A 21,973-nucleotide genomic window follows, 5' to 3' on the forward strand; every position below is an offset into this window, starting at 1 on the left:
TGTGATCAAAGTTCAATCACCTTGTTGTATTTGCCCTTGATCTAATGTCCACATATGAGGGAGAACATACAGTTTTTGGTATTTTGGGCCAGGCTAACCTCACTCAGAATGATGTTCTCCAATTCCATCCATTTACCAGTGAATGGTAACATTTTGTTCTTCTTCATGGCTGCATAAAATTCCATTGTGTATAAATACCACATTTTCTTGATCCATTCGTCAGTAGTGGGGCATCTTGGCTGTTTCCATAACTTAGCTATTGTGAATAGTGCTGCAATAAATATGGGTGTGCAGGTGCCTCTGGAGTAACATGTGTCACAGTCTTTTGGGTATATCCCCAAGAGTGGTATTACTGGATCATATGGTAGATCAATGTTTAGATTTTTAAGTAGCCTCCAAATTTTTTTCCAGAGTGGTTGTACTAGTTTACATTCCCACCAACAGTGTAAGAGGGTTCCTTTTTCCCCACATCCTCACCAACACCTGTTGTTGGTGGTGTTGCTAATGATGGCTTATTCTAACAGGGGTGAGGTGGAATCTTAGTGTGGTTTTAATTTGCATTTCCTTTATTGCTAGAGATGATGAGCATTTTTTCATGTGTTTTTTGGCCATTTGAATTTCTTCTTTTGAGAAAGTTCTGTTTAGTTCACTTGCCCATTTCTTTATTGGTTCATTAGTTTTGGGACAATTTAGTTTTTTAAGTTCCCTATATATTCTGGTTATGAGTCCTTTGTCTGATGCATAGCTGGCAAATATTTTCTCCCACTCTGTGGGTGTTTTGTTCAGTTTAGGACCATTTCTTTTGTTGAGCAGAAGCTTTTTAGTTTTATGAAGTCCCATTTATCTATGCTCTCTCTTAGTTGCTGAGCTGCTGGGGTTTCATTGAGAAAGTTCTTATCTATACCTACTAACTCCAGAGTATTTCCTACTCTTTCCTGTATCAACTTTAGAGTTTGTGGTATGATATTAAGATCCTTGATCCATTTTGAGTTAATATTGGTATAGGGTGATATACTTGGATCTAGTTTCAGTTTTTTGCAGACTGCTCACCAGTTTTCCCAGTAGTTTTTGTTGAAGAGGCTGTCTTTTCTCCATCATATACTTTTTGCTCCTTTGTCAAAGACACGTTGGTTATAGTTGTGTGGCTTCATATCTGGGTCCTCTATTCTGTTCCACTGGTCTTCATGTCTGTTTTTGTGCCAGGCCATGCTGTTTTTATTGTCATTGCTTTGTAATATAGTTTGAAGTTGGGTATTGTGACTCCTCCAGCATTGTTCTTTTGACTGAGTATTGCCTTGGCTATTTGTGGCCTCTTGTATTTCCATATAAATTTAATGGTAGATTTTTCAATTAGAGATTACTTCTATTAATACCTTAAAGTACATGTCTAGTCTGAAAAATAATGACATCTTCTTTGGTGTTTGGGAGAACAAAAGAATTAATGCACTTAAAGAAAATGCTTAGTATTATATTTATGCATGCACAGAATACTTAATAAGTATTAATTTCCTTTCCTCCTTGAAAGCCTTCCCTTTGCTTTTCTAGACATATTTATCTGTTTTTGAAACAAAAATAAGACTCTATTGTACATGCTGTTTTGTCATTTGCTTTTTTCTGTGAGTGATCTCTATATTTCTGTGTCACTAAACTTTTTTGGGGAGTGGTAGTGGCATTTGAACCTGTGCATGCCTAGCAAACCATGCTCCAGTCCTGTCAATGTACTTTCACCTTCTCTGATAGTCCTTATTCAAAGTTCCAATAAGCCAAAAATTGGCTTTTATAGCTGATTTGTGCAAATGAGGATTTGATTTAGAACCACAATTTTTCCTTAAATTTCTTTTGCTTTCTGACCTTCTATATTATTATTATTATCTTGTCACTATTTTGCAGTACTGGGAATTAAACCGAGGGCCTCACAAATGCTAGGCAAGTGCTCTACCATTTGAGCTACATCCTCAACCTTTTATTATTATTTTGAAAGACATAAATTTGTTGCAATGACTGAGCCAGTTGTTTAGCCTACAGATATACCACTTTTATGGTCTTGCAGTCTTATTTTACTTGCTCCTCTATCTTTGTAGTATTTCTAGTACCCTACATTTTCCTTATTAGCTATAAAATTTTTCAAAATTGAATCAAACATTTCTGTGTAGAATGTATCTTGTGTACTCCATATTGCATGTCATCAGAAGACTGAGCAATTTCTGACCCACTTTGCTTCTTTTTTTGGTCTTCACACTGAAATTACTTCCAACTAAAACAGGAATGCAGACCTCTAAGAAGATTCTAGTGATCTGAAGTGATAGTCTATTTAACCTATGACTCGCATTCCAAAATATTTCATCTGTTGCTGTGCAAAATTTCTAAAATATGCTAGTATTAAACTAGCTATGGACCTTCCAAAGCTAAGAGACAAAGCAGCTCGTCTGTGCAGCTGCCTCCACTGTTGCTCAGCTGGTCATGGATTGTCTCAGTCCCTCATGGGCTGTGAGGAGCACAACTAAAAGTGGTCAGCCTAATTTCTGACCTTTGTCTCATTTTATTCTCCACAAACTCAGCCCCATGTACTCACTGAAACAACACATGATAAACTTCTAGCTCTTTAGAGTGAACGCACAATTGTGGTGCAATAATTTTCAGCTGTTTCTGGCATGCATTTTATGTTCTTTATTGCCTGTGTCACACCAGACTGCAAACTGCTGGTGGTTAATCCACTCCCACACCCTTGATAGTATTTCTCCAGCTGTTTGCTAGCTGCTATTCTGATGCTAAATTCAGGATCCATCTTTCCCAGACTAGCAGAGTACTGCTCTGTGTCTGCATGCACAGAGCACCTGGGTGAAGCTTCCTTAAAGGTTGTACTGAAATGTTTGCTTTAAATTGATCTCTCCAATTCACCTTAATCTCCCTAAGGGTGGAGACTGTGCCTTGTTTCTCCTTGTATTCCCAGTGCCTTGTCTGCTCATGGCAGATACCCAATCAGTATGTGTTGAACTGAAATGAACTCAGTGAATCAAAAGTGAACAAAACATGGAGTAGGAATAATGCTGCTGAGGATGACAAAAAGGGACAGGGCAAGGAGGCCCAAGAAGAAATTTAAGGTCAAGGTCAGAGACACTAGGTTAGACTGTAGGATGGGAACAAGTTTCTGTGTCTGCAACACCACCACCAACAGGTGTTGGCGAGGATGCGGGGAAAAAGGAACCCTCTTACACTGTTGGTGGGGATGTAGACTAGTACAACCACTCTGGAAAAAAATTTGGAGGCTACTTAAAAAGCTAGACATTGATCTACCATTTGATCCAGCAATACCACTCTTGGGGATATACCCAAAAGACTGTGACACAGGTTAGTCCAGAGGCACCTGCACACCCATGTTTACTGCGGCACTATTCACAATAGCCAAGTTATAGAAACAGCCAAGATGCCCCACCACTGACGAATGGATTAAGAAAATGTGGTATCTATACACAATGGAATTTTATGCAGCCATGAAGAAGAACGAAGTGTTATCATTTGCTGGTAAATGGATGGAATTGGAGAACATCATTCTGAGTGAGGTTAGCCTGGCCCAAAAGACCAAAAATCGTATGTTCTCCCTCATATGTGGACATTAGATCAAGGGCAAACACAACAATGGTATTGGACTTTGAGCACATGATAAAAGCGAGAGCACACAAGGGAGGGGTGAGGATAGGTAAGACACCTAAAAAATTAGCTAGCATTTGTTGCCCTTACCGCAGAGAAACTAAAGCAGATACCTTAAAAGCAACTGAGGCCAATAGGAAAAGGGGACCAGGAACTAGAGAAAAGGTAAGATCAAAAAGAATTAACCTAGAAGGTAACACACATGCACAGGAAATTAATGTGAGTCAACTCACTGTATAGCTTTCCTTATATCAACCAGCAAAAACCCTTGTTCCTTCCTATTATTGCTTATACTCTCTCTACAACAAAATTAGAAATAAGGGCAAAATAGTTTCTGCTGGGTATTGAGGGGTTGAGGGGGAGAGGGAGGGAGCGGAGTGGGTGGTAAGGGAGGGGGTGGGGGCAGAGGGGAGAAATGACCCAAGCCTTGTATGCACATATGAATAATAAAAGAAAAAAAAGTTTCTGTGTCTGACAAAGTTTCTGTTAAGTTAGCATTTAGAAAGCCAAGTCAGGTATAAGGGGAAATGTCTTCAGAAAAAGTCAAGCATTTGGGATTAAGACCAGCTTGAGAAAAACAAAAACGAAACCCAAAAAATGGAAATGTAGTATAAATTAGGAACAATTCATTAAGAATCAGAACAGGCAGCTATTTAATCCATTCAACTCCAAACCAGGAAGTGACTTTCTTTCCTAGAACAGGTACTTTACAGAGGTACTTTACCTCTGTACTTTACCTGTGTGCTTCCTGGTGAGGCTGGAGAAGACTATTGGGTGTGGCTGGGTTGGGCAGGTGAGTGCAGTCTCCTAATGCCTTCAGGGCCTTCAGAGCACGCCCTTCTTCCTGTCTCTGGAGGCAGACACTCTCTCCAAGCTTCCTACTCTGTAGCCCTCTTTTCTTTTCCTTCCTGCTGCTTCCATCCCACCCCCTCCCAATCCATTCCTCTCTTTCTACTATCCCCCCATTCCCATTACATTCTCCTTTTGTCTTTTCCCTCTTCCTCAATACATTTGGGTAGAATGTAGATCTGAAGTTTGTATTAATCTATGGATCAGATGAAATTTTGCTTTTTATTATCACTTGAGAAAGTAATTACCTCAAATAACTTTTTTCACTCTTTAAAGATCAATTAACTAAATTGCTTAATAGTCATTTAATTTAAACTGTTAAAACCTGACGAAAAGTAAGCTACTGTGCGTAGGGGGTGAGAATAGGGAGGATGCTTTGAATCCGACCCCCCAACAAAAATGGAAGCACTGGAATTGAGGTTCCCTCTTTCAGTGCATCACAAAGGGCCGCACAGGGAAAGTGGTGGGAGTAACACAAAATCTCAAGGAATTCCTGGGACTTTTCAGAAAAGTTTTCCTCAGGGGGTAATTTTTCCTTATCTGCCCAGAAGCTTCAATCCCAACTTTTTCAAATGACTACAAATATCCTGGGATTATATATATACCTGGGGTTTCATCGCAAAGAAGTTCCTTCAAAACTGATTTCTCCTGGAGCAAAATGCTTACAATGCCTCAAGTCACTGTCCTTTCAGGAAACATTTAGTATCAGATAGGGATTATCTTCTTAAACAGAAGCAGTTGAGAACTGGACAATTGCCTACCCAGAGACTGTGTTGTCCAAGAAACTCCACTTTTTGAAGGTGATAACCATCAAGCCCAGAGATGGAAGGGACTTTTCTGCTATCACATGATTCCTGAGAGGAAGAGCCTGGGCCACAATTCCATCTCCAGTTTTCAGGTTATGATGACAAAGTAGCACTGGATAATGGGCACATGTATCAATTTCTACAAAATGTTGTCTATTTCATATCCCAGAAGTGGCTGATCAAAGCAAAGTGAGTCAAAATTGGGTATTCTAGGTTTAATCTCAATAAGAATGAAGAAATGTGATATCTTACAACCTATTGCCTTTTCTCCATGTGCGTAAGTCATCTCTGATAGTAACAGCTACAATAAGCCCAAGGTAAATGAGTTTCAGGGAGTGTTCATTTTCAAAAATCTGTTGTACTCTAGGAGTATGATGATTTACTCATTTCTCCAGTAGTTTCCAAGAAGAGGTATCTGTATAAAGGACCCACCCAGTGCTCACCTTTTTGTGCTGTGAATAATATCAAGTGCACTGAAGATCACTCATGTGCACAGTATTTGCTCTGCTCCAAGTGATATTGCCCTAAGGATTCATGGGGAAGCATAGCTTCCCAGTACTAGAACTCTTCCATTTCCTTCAACTCATTCAGAGAATTCAAGCATTTGAGACCCTGACAAGACTTATAATGGACTAGTCTAGTGAGCGATTTTGTTAGACTTTTTAAAACTACAGTCTATGATCAAAAACATAGTTTGTGTCTCCCTTTGTATCTATATATGTGTGTATACACATATACATATATAGACACACATAGACCTGAAATAAGTTTTGTAAGAGAATCCTTGCTCTTACTTTGTGTTATGTACTCTGATGTTTTTACTTTTATGGTCTATTAAATAGATTCCAAGAGTTTAGGTAGTCTATTTAGGTACCAAATTGACTTCATAACATTATTGGAGATCTGACCAAGAGTCTGAAAGAGGGATTTAATCCAATTCTCCAATCTTATCTATTAGCAAAGTAAGTTGAGCAGACTTTAGTGAACTGTACAGAAATTAGACCCAAATATGAATACGATTCTTAATCTAGTTATAGAGAATTGCATGCCTTATGGATAGAAGTCGAATTACTTAATTCTCCCTATAGGTCGATAACATCTCTATGATTTCTCTTTTAGAAAGATGTTTCCCCTTAGTCTACAACTAATAGAAGAGATGATTTTGTAACAGTGTTAAGAATTGGTTTAAAAAGATAACTTAATAAATATTCATTCCACAAACATTTATTAAGTGTCTAAAATGTATGAGGCACAACCTGAGCTTGAGATATAAAGATATGTGAGATAGTGCACACAATCTTGGATCAAGGTGTGTCCATAGGCATGGAAAGAAAAGAGCTAATTATGCAGTCAACCTTAAGAATCACTAATTACCCCATTTCACAACTTATTATAAGGCATTTCCTTACTTCAAATAGATTTTCTAGTTGATAAAATGAGGGATATTTTCCTTTCAACTTCACTGTGAATCTGTATGTCTGTCATGGAGCTTAGTGGTTTTATCTTCAGATTTCATTTCTCAGTCTTTTTCCTGTTAAGCCACATGCTTTTCTGTCTTAGGTGAGGGTGCTTGACAAGCCCTTTTCCAAAACATTCAGTGAACAAAACATGCCCTAGCTTTAGAGAAAGGATTTCTCATTTTGTTCCACAGGAACCACAGTTCTTAAGACAGTGGGATTTTCCACCATCTTTTTTTTTCTCCTTTATCTCCTTTTGCCCTCCAGAAGAGGTGTATAGAGGGAGGAATCTGGAAAGTCTCGTTCCTCTTGACATTGACCAACGGACATTGTTTTTCAAGTAGCCTGTGGTGCAGAGCAAAAGGAAGACAGGCACAGAGAAAAGAAACTGGGAGAGGTCTGGTCACTGGAGGGTATGTGTTCTGTTTGTTCCCTCTTGTTCTGGCAGAGAATTGCTTGCTCTTATAGATTCTCAGCTTGTTTCCTCTGAGTAGAATACAAGTCCCCTAAGACTGGCATCAGAAAAACTAAGAATACTTGGGGGACAGCACGAACTTTTAACTAGACAAGGTTAGAAGGTCACGCTACTAGAATAGTGTAAAGGAATTTTCTTTCTACACTTCATTTTCCCCCTGATTTTATGAAATTGGGCTGGATGAAAAGTGTTATCAGTTCTCTCTTTAAAGTGAATGACTTGGTCGTCAAGTACCATTATATTCAAGTAGTCAGTGGAGGCTTTTGGAATCATTGCTAAAGAAGGATTCTAACCATGCCATGAAGATTATGCTGCTGTATAATCAGATAACAACCATCAGAAAAAGTTAGTGAATCTTAGTTTCAGATATTTGTTGGGGGTAGATGCCACCTCTTTTTATAATTGTTATGGAAGGGTAATGGCATAAGCCGAATATTCCCTCACTTTCCCAAGCCTTCCATTTTCTTTGTTCAAGGGATGCAACTCAACATCTTAACCTGGTTTCTCAATGGCACTTTTCATAGTAATTTCTCTTCTGCTAACATCTCAGGGCAGGTGCAACAGAGAATGTAAATACTGTAAGCTAAGTTAGGCAGGGTGCTGAGTGGAAATAGAAACTAGGGACAGAAAACAGGCCAATATATGAAATCCACAAATTGTGAAAGATTGGTCATTTATGTAATGCATTTTGCATAGCATAGAAACCTCTAGTTTTCTCAGATTAAGAATCAGGATAAATCATAAGTACCATCTCAAGTTGGGATCTACCATTATTACATCAGATCATTCCTATCACTGCTGAGAATATTTCTCCTCTGAAAAGCTCATATTTGAATCTAAGGATCTTTCTTGATGGATGTATAACATAGTTCCATCAGTCAGCCCATACTATGCACCTGGGAGATGCCAGTGTATTATTGTGATTTAGATTTTCTCATTCCTCTTTGGGGTTAGAGATTGTTTTTTCTTCAGGGCTCAAATTGTTAGGTATAGTTTGGAATTTTATTACAAAATTATATCCCACAATATTAGTTGTAGAATTATATTATACAAAGACAGGAGCTGCATATATCCACAGATCGTAGAGTTTATGTTAACATCAGTAAAAAAAAAAGAGTAAGTTTTTGGGCATCAAAAACAGCCTGGCACAACCTCAGCTTTTAAGTGTTATTTATTTAAGCATCTTTCTACAATGCTGGCATTCTCACAAATAAATATAAGCTTCATAGTAATATAATACAGATATTGAGTCCACAGACCCAGTCTCAGCAGTGAAAGGGAAACTGGAGGTCCAGAGATTTAAAAAAATATATATAGCTATTCCTGTTGCACATTGGTGAACAAGTTGTTTTCACTAGACTCCAGGACCATCATGTTAATTATGTGTTGCATTATACAGTTTCTAAAATATGGACATAGTGTTTGATGTGAATATTCAGCTCCAATGAAAGTAGTATAAAATGCATGCACAACTCTGAGTACAAAGATATTAATCAAATTGTTGCAATATTAAAAAGAATGGGAAAAAACTCATTGCCTGTTTATAGGATGAAATAGTTCTTAAAATCCTTTTACAAAGAATGTTAAATGTAAAAGGGTATGAACTTTTATGTATAATACTTCTAACTTTATAAATATATGCAGTGTGCAAAAGTGTATAGAAAGACTAAGTAACAGTCACAAATTTGGGATTTGTAGGCATTACCTGTCATCTGAAGGGCAGAGCTATATTAGCACTAACTTGGAGGAAAACTGTTTGAGGATTAGTAGTAGCTTTCTTTTGGAAATAGCACAGGATTTCCATTTTCTCCTTATGTGCTGTAAGTTTTCTTCAATTTGTACACTTTAATTTTATACTATAAGAATAATCAATGCTGCACTACTAGCAAAAAATAATAGCGTGGTGTGTCAACACTGAGATTTATTTCCTTCTACTCCTTCTAAATGTAGACAGCATAGTATTCTTGCCATGAAGAACAACGGACTGAATTTCCCTGCTCTGCTGTTACTGCAGAAAGAGGGTCTTCTTACAGTGTTAAGGACAGTTATTGGGCTCTGTGTTTTTAGGTTACACTGCCATCTTTGGGGCATGGCTGGCCTAACTGGATGTCACCATTTGCTGATGATGTCAAATGCACAATTGTAATATGATTTTGTTATATAACTGGTTATTCCAAGGATTAAGATGTAGATGAAACTCAAATCATTCTCTTATGCTTGGTTCATTAAAACAACTTCCTTCTTTACTGTTAGCTTCAACCCTCTCCTATTCATGCCAGAATCAACTTCATAAGTGACTAAAAATTTATTGTTCTTCTTTAAATATTTCAGTAACTCTCTTTAATTTTATTTCAGATTAAAGCAGAAATTCCTCAGCATGTCCCATCTGTAACCCTCTTCCTTCATTCTTCAGTCCTACCAAGTGCTTTCAGTGTTTGGAGAAGCTGATCTCTTTCTCAACCTTCCTTATTTCTTCCTTTCTCTCCCATTCTGTTTTATTGACTGAGAATGCCCTTATCATTTCTTTTTCAGCTATTTCCTGAGGTTACTTCCTGTTATTATTTAAATCTACAAATGTCCCCTGAAAGCTCATATGTTAAAAGCTTGGTTGTCAGCTGATGGGCTTTTGATAGGTGATTGGATCATGAGGGTTCTACCTTATCAGTGGATTAATCCAGTAATGAATTCATAGATAATGGACTATCAGAAGGTGGATCCAGGTAGGCAGAAGTAGGACACTGGAGAATGCTTTTGAAGGGTACATCTTGTCCCCAGGTCTTTCCTCTCTGTGTCTCTGCTTCCTAGCCACCATAAAGGGAGCATCTCTATTTCACCACACTCTCTCTGCCATGATGATCAGCTCACCACAGGTCCAGAAATAGGGAACCAACTGATCATAGTGTGAAATCTCTGAAACTGAAAACCAAAATCAACAGTTTCTCCTTTTAAGTTGCTTGTGCCAGGTATTTTGTCAGTGATGAAAAACTAATATACTTCCAGATGGGACTCAAAGGTCATTTCTTAAGAAGTCTTTCCCAAGTCCACTAGGCTTGGGCACTCCCTCTCTCATCCACTGACACTGTCATTCATACCACTTTACAACACTTGCCAGGTTGGATTTTATTTTTTACTTCTTCCTGCACCTGACTTTGAGGGCCTTGATGTTGATCCTAGTTTACCTTTCTTCCCCTAGCACTAAGCTCACAGGTAAATAATGAAGATACTCAAAAAGTACTTAATGAATGACACTGGAAATGCTCATGGGTCACAATGGTTCCCATATAACTTTTATTTTTCTTAATGTCCTTCATCCATAAAGGGAAGATCATAAAGTGGATTAAATGAGAAAAAATTTGGAAAGCAGTTAGCATAGTGCTAGACACATTATAACCTTAAGTTTCTCTAACCCCTATCTAGTTTCATGTTCCCCACACCTGGTGGCTCATGCCTTATTGATATCAAAGTCCTCACCCAGTCAGTGCCTCCCTGTTAAATGCATAATGAAGATGACTTAGTCACTCAATATTTATGCTGATCCCATGGATGCATTATGACTTTTGTACCAACACCTCAGCATCACTCACCACACATATTCGTTACCTCCTTATTAAACACACAGTAAGCATCTCTCTCTCTCCTTTAAATTAGTCATCTGTTAATCACAGAGAAACTTAGCTCTATGGATTTCTGGTGAAAGTGTGATCCACCTTTTATGAAAACCTTTTTTAATGCTTAGGATCAAACTTTTATGCCAACAGCACCAAATACAGATGGTCTTCAATTTTTATTTACTCCAGTTTAATTCACCTTGCTTCTTTCGAGTAATATATTGACACTCCAACCCTTCCCTTGTTAAGCACAATTCAGCCTTATGTGAGCATGAACAAATGCCATGCTTACAAATGACGCCTGCCAACACTCTAGTAACCAGACAATTGTCAGAACTATCTGTAAAACAGAATTTATTCTCAAAAGAGTTTGGATGACTTCATTGCTTCTTGTCTTACTATTTTAAAGACTAGCAAGATACCTCATATCTTTTATTTGTTTTATCATCCATACTGGCCAATACTGGCAAAGTCACTGCCAGTAATTTCTTCCTGATATAAAACTCAGCATTGTCAGGCTACTGTTATTTCAAGTAAAATGCAGCAGAATTTAAAGAAGTTGTCTTACCAAATAATTTTTACTATTACTACCTAATATTTAGATTATATTTAAAACATTGCAACAATCACACATTGTAACCTTCATGAAAGAAGTAAAAAAATTATACTATGTTTTGTGACAATAAGTTGACTTTTTAAAAATGTAACATATAAGTCTGATGTTTAGGGTTCATTTATTTGGCTTTCATTGTTACTTTAGGAATACATTTTGAGTATAAGCAAGTGAGTTTTATCCTGATCTTAATACTGGCAACTCTATTTTGCTCCCTGCCATATGATGTTTGTTGTTGTTGCTGAATTTATATGTAAGAAATACTTTTGAAGAAAAACATAAGTTATCAATCAACTACTGGCTGTAAGGAGAGGCAATCCTTTTATCAATGGGCTTTCTCATTGATTTGCAATTTTCCAAAAGTTTTAACATTCTCCTAAAGTATCCTGTGTGAAATATCACACCATAAAAGGAAAAGATATAGATTAATTCTGGCATTTTGAAAGTCTCAAAGTTATTAATTTATAAATTCAATTTAATTTTAGTTAATTCTATTAAAAATCCTTCAACTTTTTTTTTTAAACTTGAGTGTATTAGAAGTGCTAAAATAATTTAAAGGAAGAAGCAATCAGTGGAGACTGTACCCAAAAGATATCAAAACATACTGAAAAATGGTGTAGTACAGTTGTAATAGTAGTCAGAATTATCAACAACCTAATAATCTGCAAGACAATTAAGACTAGAAATGTATTTAAGTATATATGATAATTTACAGTATTTATTTAATGTTTTATTCTTTTTTAACTAACATTTACTGAGTGTCAGATTCTGTAAAGTGGATGAGAAGCATCAAGTAATCATAAGTCTTACTAGATCATTAAACATTTAAAAATTGATAACATCAGTTGTTAAGTTTATGGTTAAGCAAGTCTTAACCATAGTTGGTGGAAGTATAAATTGACATTCTGATTGAGAGGGAAATTTAAGAGAATTCTATAAAAATTATTTGCAGATATACCCAGATATAGTATCCTCTTTTAAAAGCTTATCCAATATAAATGCTTCAACTTTTGTGTGCGTTTATAATTATATGTAAATATGTATATAAATGATCATGTAGTATTGATTATAATAGCAAAATTTAGAATCAATCTTTTTTGGTAATAAGAAAATGGTAAAATGAATGCTACAAATTTATGAATACCAGGGAGATTTTTGAAAAAATGAGATAGATTTGTATGTGCTGACATGGAATGATCATGACAATCTGAGAAAAATCAATTTACAAAGAGCATGATAGAAAAAGTCAGTGACAAAATCTTGGTATCTGTGTTTCGGATAACTCTAGGAAAAGCAAATCTCCAATCACTTCTCTAAAAACTGGCTGTTTTGGACATCTTTTGTGGTGGATTAGAGTTGCCATTTTGACTTCCTTATCTACTTTTAAGGTCTTTGAAGAGCTACATTTTCCACATCCACTTCTAGAATTTGTTTTATTCATCTATCCCAAAACCTGTCTTAAAAATCATGAGCAGTTTTTCTGAAAAAAGATCAATTTCTCCTGAAATGTAATTGTCATTGTGAGTCATAGACAAGCACCTTCTTGCTAAGGGTGACAGTTACACGAGCTTTTGGAAGATCATTCCAAAGACTGCTATCTAGAGGCAACATGGTTGAACTGCAGATTTGTTTTTAGGTGCTTGAGAGAACTGAACTACAATCTTCTAAAACTAATGAATGCATACTGAACTAAGACATTCTGTTAACACTGGAGATACAGAAATAGAGAAAGCATTGTCCTTGTTCTCAAGGAGCTCACAGGCTAGTGGGCACTGGAAAAGTAATGTGCACATTATTGAAGAGAGCAGTTAAGCAAGCAGATTGGAGCAGTGGGAAAAATACAAAGCGATGCTCCTGAGAAGTGACCACGGTTGACATGATTATTGAGGGATGAGTAAGAGAAAGCTAAGCAGATGAAGAGAAGAGAGGGCTGCAGATTAAGGAACTAGGGTGGTGCAGAGTGACAAAAGTATGAGAAACCATGCCATGATCTAGAAACTACAAGTAAGACATATGACCTCATTTAGAGTAAGAAAAAAGGCCAAGGGCATTCCATGTGCAAATTCTTTGACTAACATACAGAATGATTAATTGGCCTCACTCTAGATAACCCAGCATGGACCTGTGTCTTTGTGGTGCTCTATCGGATCTCCTAGACTTCTCAGACCTGATTATCACAGAAACAAGTACAAAACTCTCTGCCTCAGTGATACAGTCATGGGGCATCTCTGTGTTGTGGTTGTCAACAGTACCCCAGCTGTCATGAGAATTGGAGAGGACTTCCCCAAGGTCAGCTCTTAAAATAGGACCTGACCATCACATAGTACAAAAATGTCATTTGTTGTCCAAGTTAAATCCAAGCCTCCGGTTGAAATGCAAGCTCCTTTACATAGCCTCTCACATAGCTTTTCAAAATTAAATCAATAGAATTTTGTGAATAACAATAAAGTCTTTGGAGTAAAGTAGTACTAAGTTTGATTTTAACTCTGCTATTCACTTAAACTTTAACATAAAAATAACAATTTTCCTTAGTTTTAGTGTCTTCATCCATGGCATGGGTACAAATCACACCACATGGTGTTTTTTGACTATTATTTTAGTTTATTTCCTTGCAATTTTTCTGTTTTTTTCAGTGTTGTTTTGAGAATTAAATAGGATAATGTATTTTGAGTAATTAGAACAGTAACTATTATTTAAAAGTGGCTGACTGTGTAAATTTATAATTTGTATTTTGATTCAGACTTGTTTTTTGTTATATTTGGCTATAAAATAGTCTTGGATTATATCCTGTATTTTTGGAATATATTCTACTTGGCCTTGTCCAACTTCACCATTTCAAAGATCTTTCCTCAATGCCTCTAAGTGACATTCATTATTCGTTCCTTATTTCCATAGAAATTGGTTTGTCTACTACAGAAATAAGAGTAATGATTTTGTTGAATTTAAAATGGACATGGGAACAGATGGTATTTCACTCCCTATGTCTAGAACATAAAATGTTCTCTCTAGAACTGTCTAGGACAATTTCTGATGCTTATTCAATTGATTTTTATTTTATAATGAGCATTGTTCACAAACAAAAATGATTCTATTGAGAAATTATGCCATTAATAAACGAATTATTCTGAATTTGAACTTAGAAATGAATCTACACCCCTGTAGGGTACACTAAAACCCATTTTCAACCCTGCATTCATGGCACACTATAACCCTTTGGATAGCCACAAGCCATTTTATTCCCTTTCAATGGCATCCTACTAAATCTTTGCTTTCTCCTACTCTGTCTCAGTCATTCCTTTATCAACCCATGGCTCCCAAATCCACAGCACTATGTGCATTAAGGATAGAATGAAATACATTTTTTCTCTTAAAGCATATGCTTTAATTGAAGAAATATATAAAACATTATTACATTTAATAATACACTGCAATCAGAAATATCTAGTCCAAAAGGGAATTTTTTAAAAAGTAACTTCTTTGAATGTTTATAAATATTCTCATATTCTAAATGCTTTTATTTACCTTCACCTAAGACTTTTCCAAGAGTCCTACTTACTCATCTACTAATGCTGTCTCCAAAAGTAATTCCACAAGTCAGAGAATATGGCTCAAACTATATGTTATTATATTTGTTTATTAAATTTTATTTCCTGGACTTCCAGGTTCATTTTCAAACCTGAACGTAAGTGCTATATTGTTTACTCCCTAGACAAATCAATTTCCTAACTCCTATGCAGTGAAGAGGGATCTTGCACTATGCTTTTTATTTTGTTTGAAATGATGTTTATAAATATGTCACTTTCAGAAGCCTGAGTTGCATATGAACAATCCTGACCACTTTGGGATGAAGGGAGTGTTCTGTCTCACTGATAATACTGAGAGAGAAAATGAAGTGGTTCTGATCTGTGTCCACAGATAGCATGGAGGAATTCATCCTCTAGAGGTAAGTCTCCTCTTTTGGAAGTACCTTTAAGTCTTTGAGTATGGATCAAGAGATAGAATAAAAAGTTCACAGAAAAAATTTCTTACCCTTCTCACAAGTGCTTTTATCACTTTTAAAAACTTTAATCTATTACTTAAATGGTTAATTTCTTCATTTCTCAAATCTCATAGTGTTTTCAGTTTTAAACTCACTAGCACTTTGCATTTAATTATTCACTAATTATTCTATAATTTTTAGAATTATAAATGCAGATTTCAAGAGAGATATGTCCATGTCAAGATATGCCACAAAACTGAGGTGCATATAGGATGCTATGTGGCCAATTGTTGACTGAGTGATAAAATTTCCATGGAACCAGGGTTGTCCCACGGATGTCATCAAATTATAGAGTAGTGAAATGTAGCAGAATCTTTGCTGTGGAGAGCTCAACTAAGGTTTGATTATAACAGTTGAAAGTATGTGGAATTTGGAAACTGTTGCAAAATATATTTTAAAAAAACCCTAGCACTACAATGTTTAGCTATTTTGTACTCAAACTTCATAAAACCTATTTTTTGAGAAATATTTTTTGTTCCATTAGAAAATAGTAAAGTCCATGAAATAGACAAATTTGGATCCTCTGTGTTCTGAAGTTTTAGTGTCAAAATACTGGTATTTGTACCATAACTAGCTGGTTGTGGTCACTTAACCTATTTCTTGATTCCTTGTCTATAAAATGAAAGAATTGGATAGAGATCTTGGGAGATGCCTCAAAATTTGCAATAGGTTTATTTCTTAAAGGAACAAAAAATAAGAAGTACTACAAATATTTCCTTCCAAAAGGAATAAGCCCTGAAAATCAGTTTATTTCATTTACATTATCTTTCTAGTCACAGTATAGTTACTACTAAATAGTTTACATATTTTACAGAATTAAATAATACTACTTTGTTAATTTTTTTCTTAAGCCAGCTTTATGCCTACTAAAAGTAAGCAATTGGTGTGTGTTTTTTCCATTTCATTCATCCAACATAATGGTAATATTAGAAGGAAAAATGTAACTTGGTAATGAAGTTAAGTAGTTTGCTAATTTTTCTTGGTAAGAATTCAATGCTCTTTTTTGGAGTTTTACTTTAAGTGTCAAGATGAGTTAGAAGCTCAGGGGAGGCTGGAATGAACTCTGTCTTCTTTACTTCTACATTCACCAACAGCCATTTTCTAAAAGATTCTAAGTAATTACTGCTGAAAGTAGAAATAATTAAAGATGTGCTTTTGGAAAACATCTAGTTGCCAAATGAAAGCACTATGATTCAGATCAATGAAATGTGATTAATCTATATTTTGTACTTTCGTTGAGATCATTATCAAAAGTAGGGGAAAATTCCTGTGAGGGAGAAAATGCTAATACTTCCCCTAAGATCTGTTTCTATCATAGAAAGTAGTACTTTGATGTATTATTAAAGAGTTGTCAAAATTTTTTGCAATTCTAAATTAATTTAAAGTTAATGATATAAGTCAATAAAGTGCAATCAAATATATATACCTATATTTCCTTTTGATGAACATTTCCAGTGGGAAAATTTTTCTTATATTAACCATGCTCTATCACTTAGTATTACCTATCTTATGAAATTGTTTAAAGACACAATTGATCTTAGATATCAATTGACCTGTGCTCCTTATTCCTTTTCAATTTCCTTTCAGAAATGTACACTTCATTTTTTTGTGAAACATTTTAATAGTAATATTTCTCTAAAGAAAAATATAGCCAGAGGATGCAGATGAAAGTTCTCTTTCAACGTCCAAGAACAATGACATCTTGGCTTACATGACTGTTTATACAGCTTCAAGACCTGTAGGATTTGCAAAATGTATTGTTTGCTATTTATTAGGCAGTAGTAAAGGATACTAAACATTTTCTTCAAGTTTTTGGCACATTATTTAAAATCAGAAAGAACTAAAAAAGACTTATCTAAAGTGCTTAGCCATATCTATCCCCCAGAAGCTATATAATCAAAGATCCACATTGAACTTAGAATATTTGAATTATTTGTGGACTGTTAAAATGTTAAATACAGTACATTATGTATCTTTGATGAGTTTATTGGTTATCATTAGGGCACAAGTTCTCCATCTACAATACTGACCATGAAGCACTTACTGTGGGGAGTAATGTATGTTACTATATCGTGTTACTCTGTGTCTAGATGTCATTGGGGATGTAGAGTCAATGGTTTGGCTTATGTGAATGTCTGGACACATTTGTGTCACTTGAATTTCTGGCCCTACCAAAATACCTCCACTCATCACAGGTCCCATGCAACCATCAGCCATGTTACTATTGTTTGTGTCAGGAATACCAGGACTGGCCATCACTCTCTCAGCATAGTACACATTGTGTGTGTTGGCTAGCTCAGCAGGTACACAAATATTACCTTGAACATCAAAGACAGGTGTCATCAGAGTTTCGGTGACTACAACATTGGGAGGAAGCTGAGGATCAAAAACAATTGTAGTGGGTTGTACACATGGATCAGCAGTAGTGTAAGTCTCCGTCACTATGATATCCCCATGAATCATGGGTTCACACGTTGTTGCCATTTCTGCTTCGAATTCAGCCTCCGAGAGAGTCATTCCTGAAGATTCATTAACAAAGTAATTTGGTCCCAGCAAAGGAAGGTCAGTACTGATAGGTATACAGGCCTGGTGTGAAGGAAATGGCTCAATTTCTGTGTCTAAGCAGATTTCAGCAAGAGTCCTAAATTTTGGATCTAAAGTTTCCATGTAGCTTTCATCTAAGTCATCCACAATCCAACTGCAACAACCGATAGAGCCCACAGGAGACCCTACACCCTCATGGTCATAAATGAGTAAGCAGTCGTTGGCTGGTCGGCTTTCATCTTCATCTGCATACTCATATGCTTTCTGAAATTCAAATAAAAAAGTAGGAAATTAGATGCTTCTTTTTCTTTAAAATAATCAAAAAAGAATAGCAGCAATACTTCAGAGACATCTGATCTAGGAAGATTTTATGGAACAAATTGAAAAAAAGTAGTACTTTGATGTGTTATTAACTAGACCCTATCTCAAAAAACAAGCCAGACTTGGTGGCTCACATCACAGCTACTTGGGAAGAAACTGGTCCAAGCAGGCCCAGGAAAAGCAGAAGATCTGCTCTAAAAAATAATTAAAACAAAAGGGCTAGGGGCATAGAGTGTTTGCCCAGCAAGTCTGAAGTCCTGAGTTCAAAATCCCCATGCTGTCAAAAAAAGAAAAAAGTTCAGTGAACCACAGGCGATAGCAGGTGAGGAAAGAGAGCTGGCAGACGTCTAGACTCAGTCCATTCCCTTCAAACAGAGAGGTTCCACTTTCATCTCCTCTACATATTGAGCTCCTACCTAAGATTTTACTTTAAAAGTCTATCTCTAAAAATAATTTAAAAATCAGGGACTACAATCTCTTAGTGCCTTCCTTCTATTAAACCTCACAGTAGTACAATGTGCTACGTTAACTGGACATGCATTCTGTATTTTCAAGATAAGTGAAATTTTTTTTCAAGATCAGGATAGTAAGAACACCTGCATATATTTCAGAAGAGGCCTGCCATTACTACTACTAGTATTGCTAGTCACAAGTCTCCTCTGTGTGTAACTGTGTAAGAGAGTTACCTCGGAGAAGTAGCTGTCTAAGAAAGCCATGTTCATGCCTGTGTCTTGGTATTCCCGCAGGGTGCCTATGGCAGAACTCCCCTTCCTTAAGGTTCCCATCGCTGCTCCTCCAGCTACCAGGCCCGTGGTGGTCCCACCACCTGCATTGAGTTCCACTCCTGACACACCCCCTTCAACTGTTCCTCCTCCCGCATAGGTGTTGGTGTAGATTTCTGAAAAGACAGAATATTCCAATCACAGTGCTCGAGTTATTTGTGTTACTTTGGCATCCAAAATATTGCCAGCCTCTATACGTTGATGCTGTCCCCCACCACATAGCACAGAGTAGCTCTGTAAAGACAGACAGGGGCCCAAAATCTCCAGGTTTGAAGCCAGCTGTCAGACATGGCCTTCCCAAACGTGTACCACCTTCCCCTGAAGATTTCAAGTTGTAGAACTTGAAGAGCGGAGGTGGGTCTCTGTGCAGGTGCAGTTCACTGCCTCTGACTAGGTACCCCAGGCCACCTGATAAGGCATGACCTGTTGGGGAGCCTTCTAAGCAAGGCCCACACTGGCTTCCAGCAGCAGCTGAAAGTTCTAGTTCTCATTCATTTTAGCACTGGATGGAGAGCTGGCTCTCTCAGGAATGTTCAGTCCATGTAAATTCTTTGCATGGAAAGCGTCAGGCTTCAGATACCAAGGAATCATTCCCTAGAAAGCTCAGGTCTGCTCCAGGATTGGGTAAGTTCTCTGCTTGTTTCAATCACTGCCCAATTGGTATTTTTTAGTATTCTTTGTATGAGTGGGACTGGCAAGTTAGGAGAATGATGACGTAAAAGAACCTTTGAATTTAAGAAAAATTCCTCAATGTATTACTAGAAGAACACATGGGTTCCTTTCTTTTTCCTTTTGTGTTTTTCAAAAAACAGCTTATATTGTAAATAATCAATATGATAGCCTGTAGTCTGTGCCAGGCACTATTCTAATACATATTGTGACACATACACACTCACACATACATATATACACATATGAACACATGAATATCATACCTAATATACATTTGTTTATCATATAATCCATGCCCATGTGTTATACTGTGAAATAGGTACTATGAAAATCTCTATTTCAAAGAGTAGGAATCCCAGGCCCAGACAGGTTGGGTTTTGCCTTAAGACTTTTTATAGTAAGCAGCAGAGCTAGGAACCAAACCCAGCATTGTGGTTTCAGAGTTTGCCCTTTTAAATTGCTATATCATATTTTAATTGGCTGTAGTTTAAGATAAAAACATAAAGTAGTCATTTTAAACATGTCACTTTCCCTCTGATTGACAGATAGGCTATTTTTTATAAGGTACTTTTATATGAGATTGATCTGGTTGAATAATTTTGCTAATTTTAAAAAGAAAAGCAGAATTTGGTGTTTACTCACCAGAGGAATCAATACGATCTTGTGTATTAGAAGCTGTCATGGGCACACATATATTTGACACATCCTGAAAAGAAAAAGAAAAGATTTAAAAATGAATGTTTTATGTTAACCATTTTAAAATTGAGATTTATTCATTTTTGTCTGGTGTGTAATTGTCAAGGCAGGCTCGATTTCTTTTTCTTTTTTCTTTCAATTAGCAGTCTATATTTATTATCCATAATTTTAAAATTTTTATTGGTGTATGTTCATTGTACAGAGCAAGGGTTTTCATTAGGATGTTTCCATACAGAAGCATGTTCAGTTTCCATGGAAACCCAAACTTCCCCAGCAAGAGATGACCCACTCACCCGGTCCTCTGGATGGGCCCCTTCTATTCTCCAGGACTGCATCACTCCTTCTCCCCCCTCAGGCACAGGAGCAAACCTTGTCCCCAGGCCTGCTGGCTGTCTTCGTTTGCAACAACATGTGAGCAGCAAGAGAGGTGACACTGCCCAAGAAAGTGAAAACAGTTAACACTGACTGCTCAATTTTGAAGTCAATGAATGTATCATTTTTATGGCATGACAGTTAAAAGCAAAAGGATAAATAGAAAGGTAAGAATATAGTAGATTTCCCCTAGAGGATCTAGTACATATATCCATGTTTATAAATACAAATGTGTAAGTCACGTGGGACTTGAGCACTGGAAGAGGCGGATGTGAGCTCATGTGGTCCAGGCTCTGTTCTGACCGATTTGGAAAGTAAGGTCCAATCTTTCCTCTAGTCCAAGACTTCTGAGCTAGTTGGAGGAATATCCAGAATTCCAATCCAGTTTTCTGATTCTTGGTATTCCATATACATGCATGTGAATTTGTATATGTGTATGTATACATATTTAACCGTCTGTGTACACATACAGATGGGCCATGATTTACCATGGTTTGACTTACTTTTTCTCAGTTTTAAACTGGTATAAAAACAATGCATATTCAGTAGACATCATACTTCAAAATTTGAATTTTGACCTTTTCCCAGGCTGGCAGTGTCCTACAATAATCCCTTGGGAAGCTGGTCAATGTGTGTGACCATGAGGGTAAACACCTGATATTCTACATGGTACTGTGTTGCTAAGTTATGGTGCTAGGTAAGTTAGGTGTGTTAAATGCATTTTCAACTTTTGATTTTCTCAGTTTACTATAGGCTTATGGGAGGTAATCCTGTTGTAAGTTGAGGAGCATCTATATATGTTTTTGTCTCTCTATATATTTATACACATATATAATAAAATATAAATGAGTGCCTCCATGGGCATGTGTACATCCACAGGTACATGGACACGCACATGTACACACAAAGACCATCTGTATGAGTGTTTGTATTTATGTATTGGCACACCCACATAGAAACCCATATATACAAACATGTAACCAGGCACAATGTACATACATGTGAGGTAAACACATGATCAAAAGTATGACACCAAGAGGCTTGGATTCAAGATTCAGTTATAGGATCTAGAGCCAGATCCCTTCTTTAAC

The 21,973-nt window shown here is 36.6% G+C and overlaps 1 protein-coding gene across 1 annotated transcript in view; it reads right to left on the bottom strand.

The window, feature by feature from the left end:
• Nucleotides 1-8,875: 8,875 nt before the first annotated feature.
• Dsg4 (desmoglein 4) overlaps nt 8,876-21,973 on the bottom strand; it is a 45,769-nt gene continuing 32,671 nt past the window's right edge. The window contains exons 13-16 of the mRNA XM_020153683.2: nt 20,804-20,943; nt 20,457-20,520; nt 19,047-19,258; nt 8,876-18,303 (exon numbers count right to left, since the gene is read on the bottom strand). Of these exons, the coding sequence (XP_020009272.2) occupies nt 17,536-18,303; nt 19,047-19,258; nt 20,457-20,520; nt 20,804-20,943 (1,184 nt within the window). The 3' untranslated portion in view covers nt 8,876-17,535. The remainder of the gene's footprint in view (nt 18,304-19,046; nt 19,259-20,456; nt 20,521-20,803; nt 20,944-21,973) is intronic.

This window comes from Castor canadensis, chromosome 4 (assembly GCF_047511655.1).
Source record: "Castor canadensis chromosome 4, mCasCan1.hap1v2, whole genome shotgun sequence".
Classification (NCBI taxonomy): Eukaryota; Metazoa; Chordata; class Mammalia; order Rodentia; family Castoridae; genus Castor; species Castor canadensis.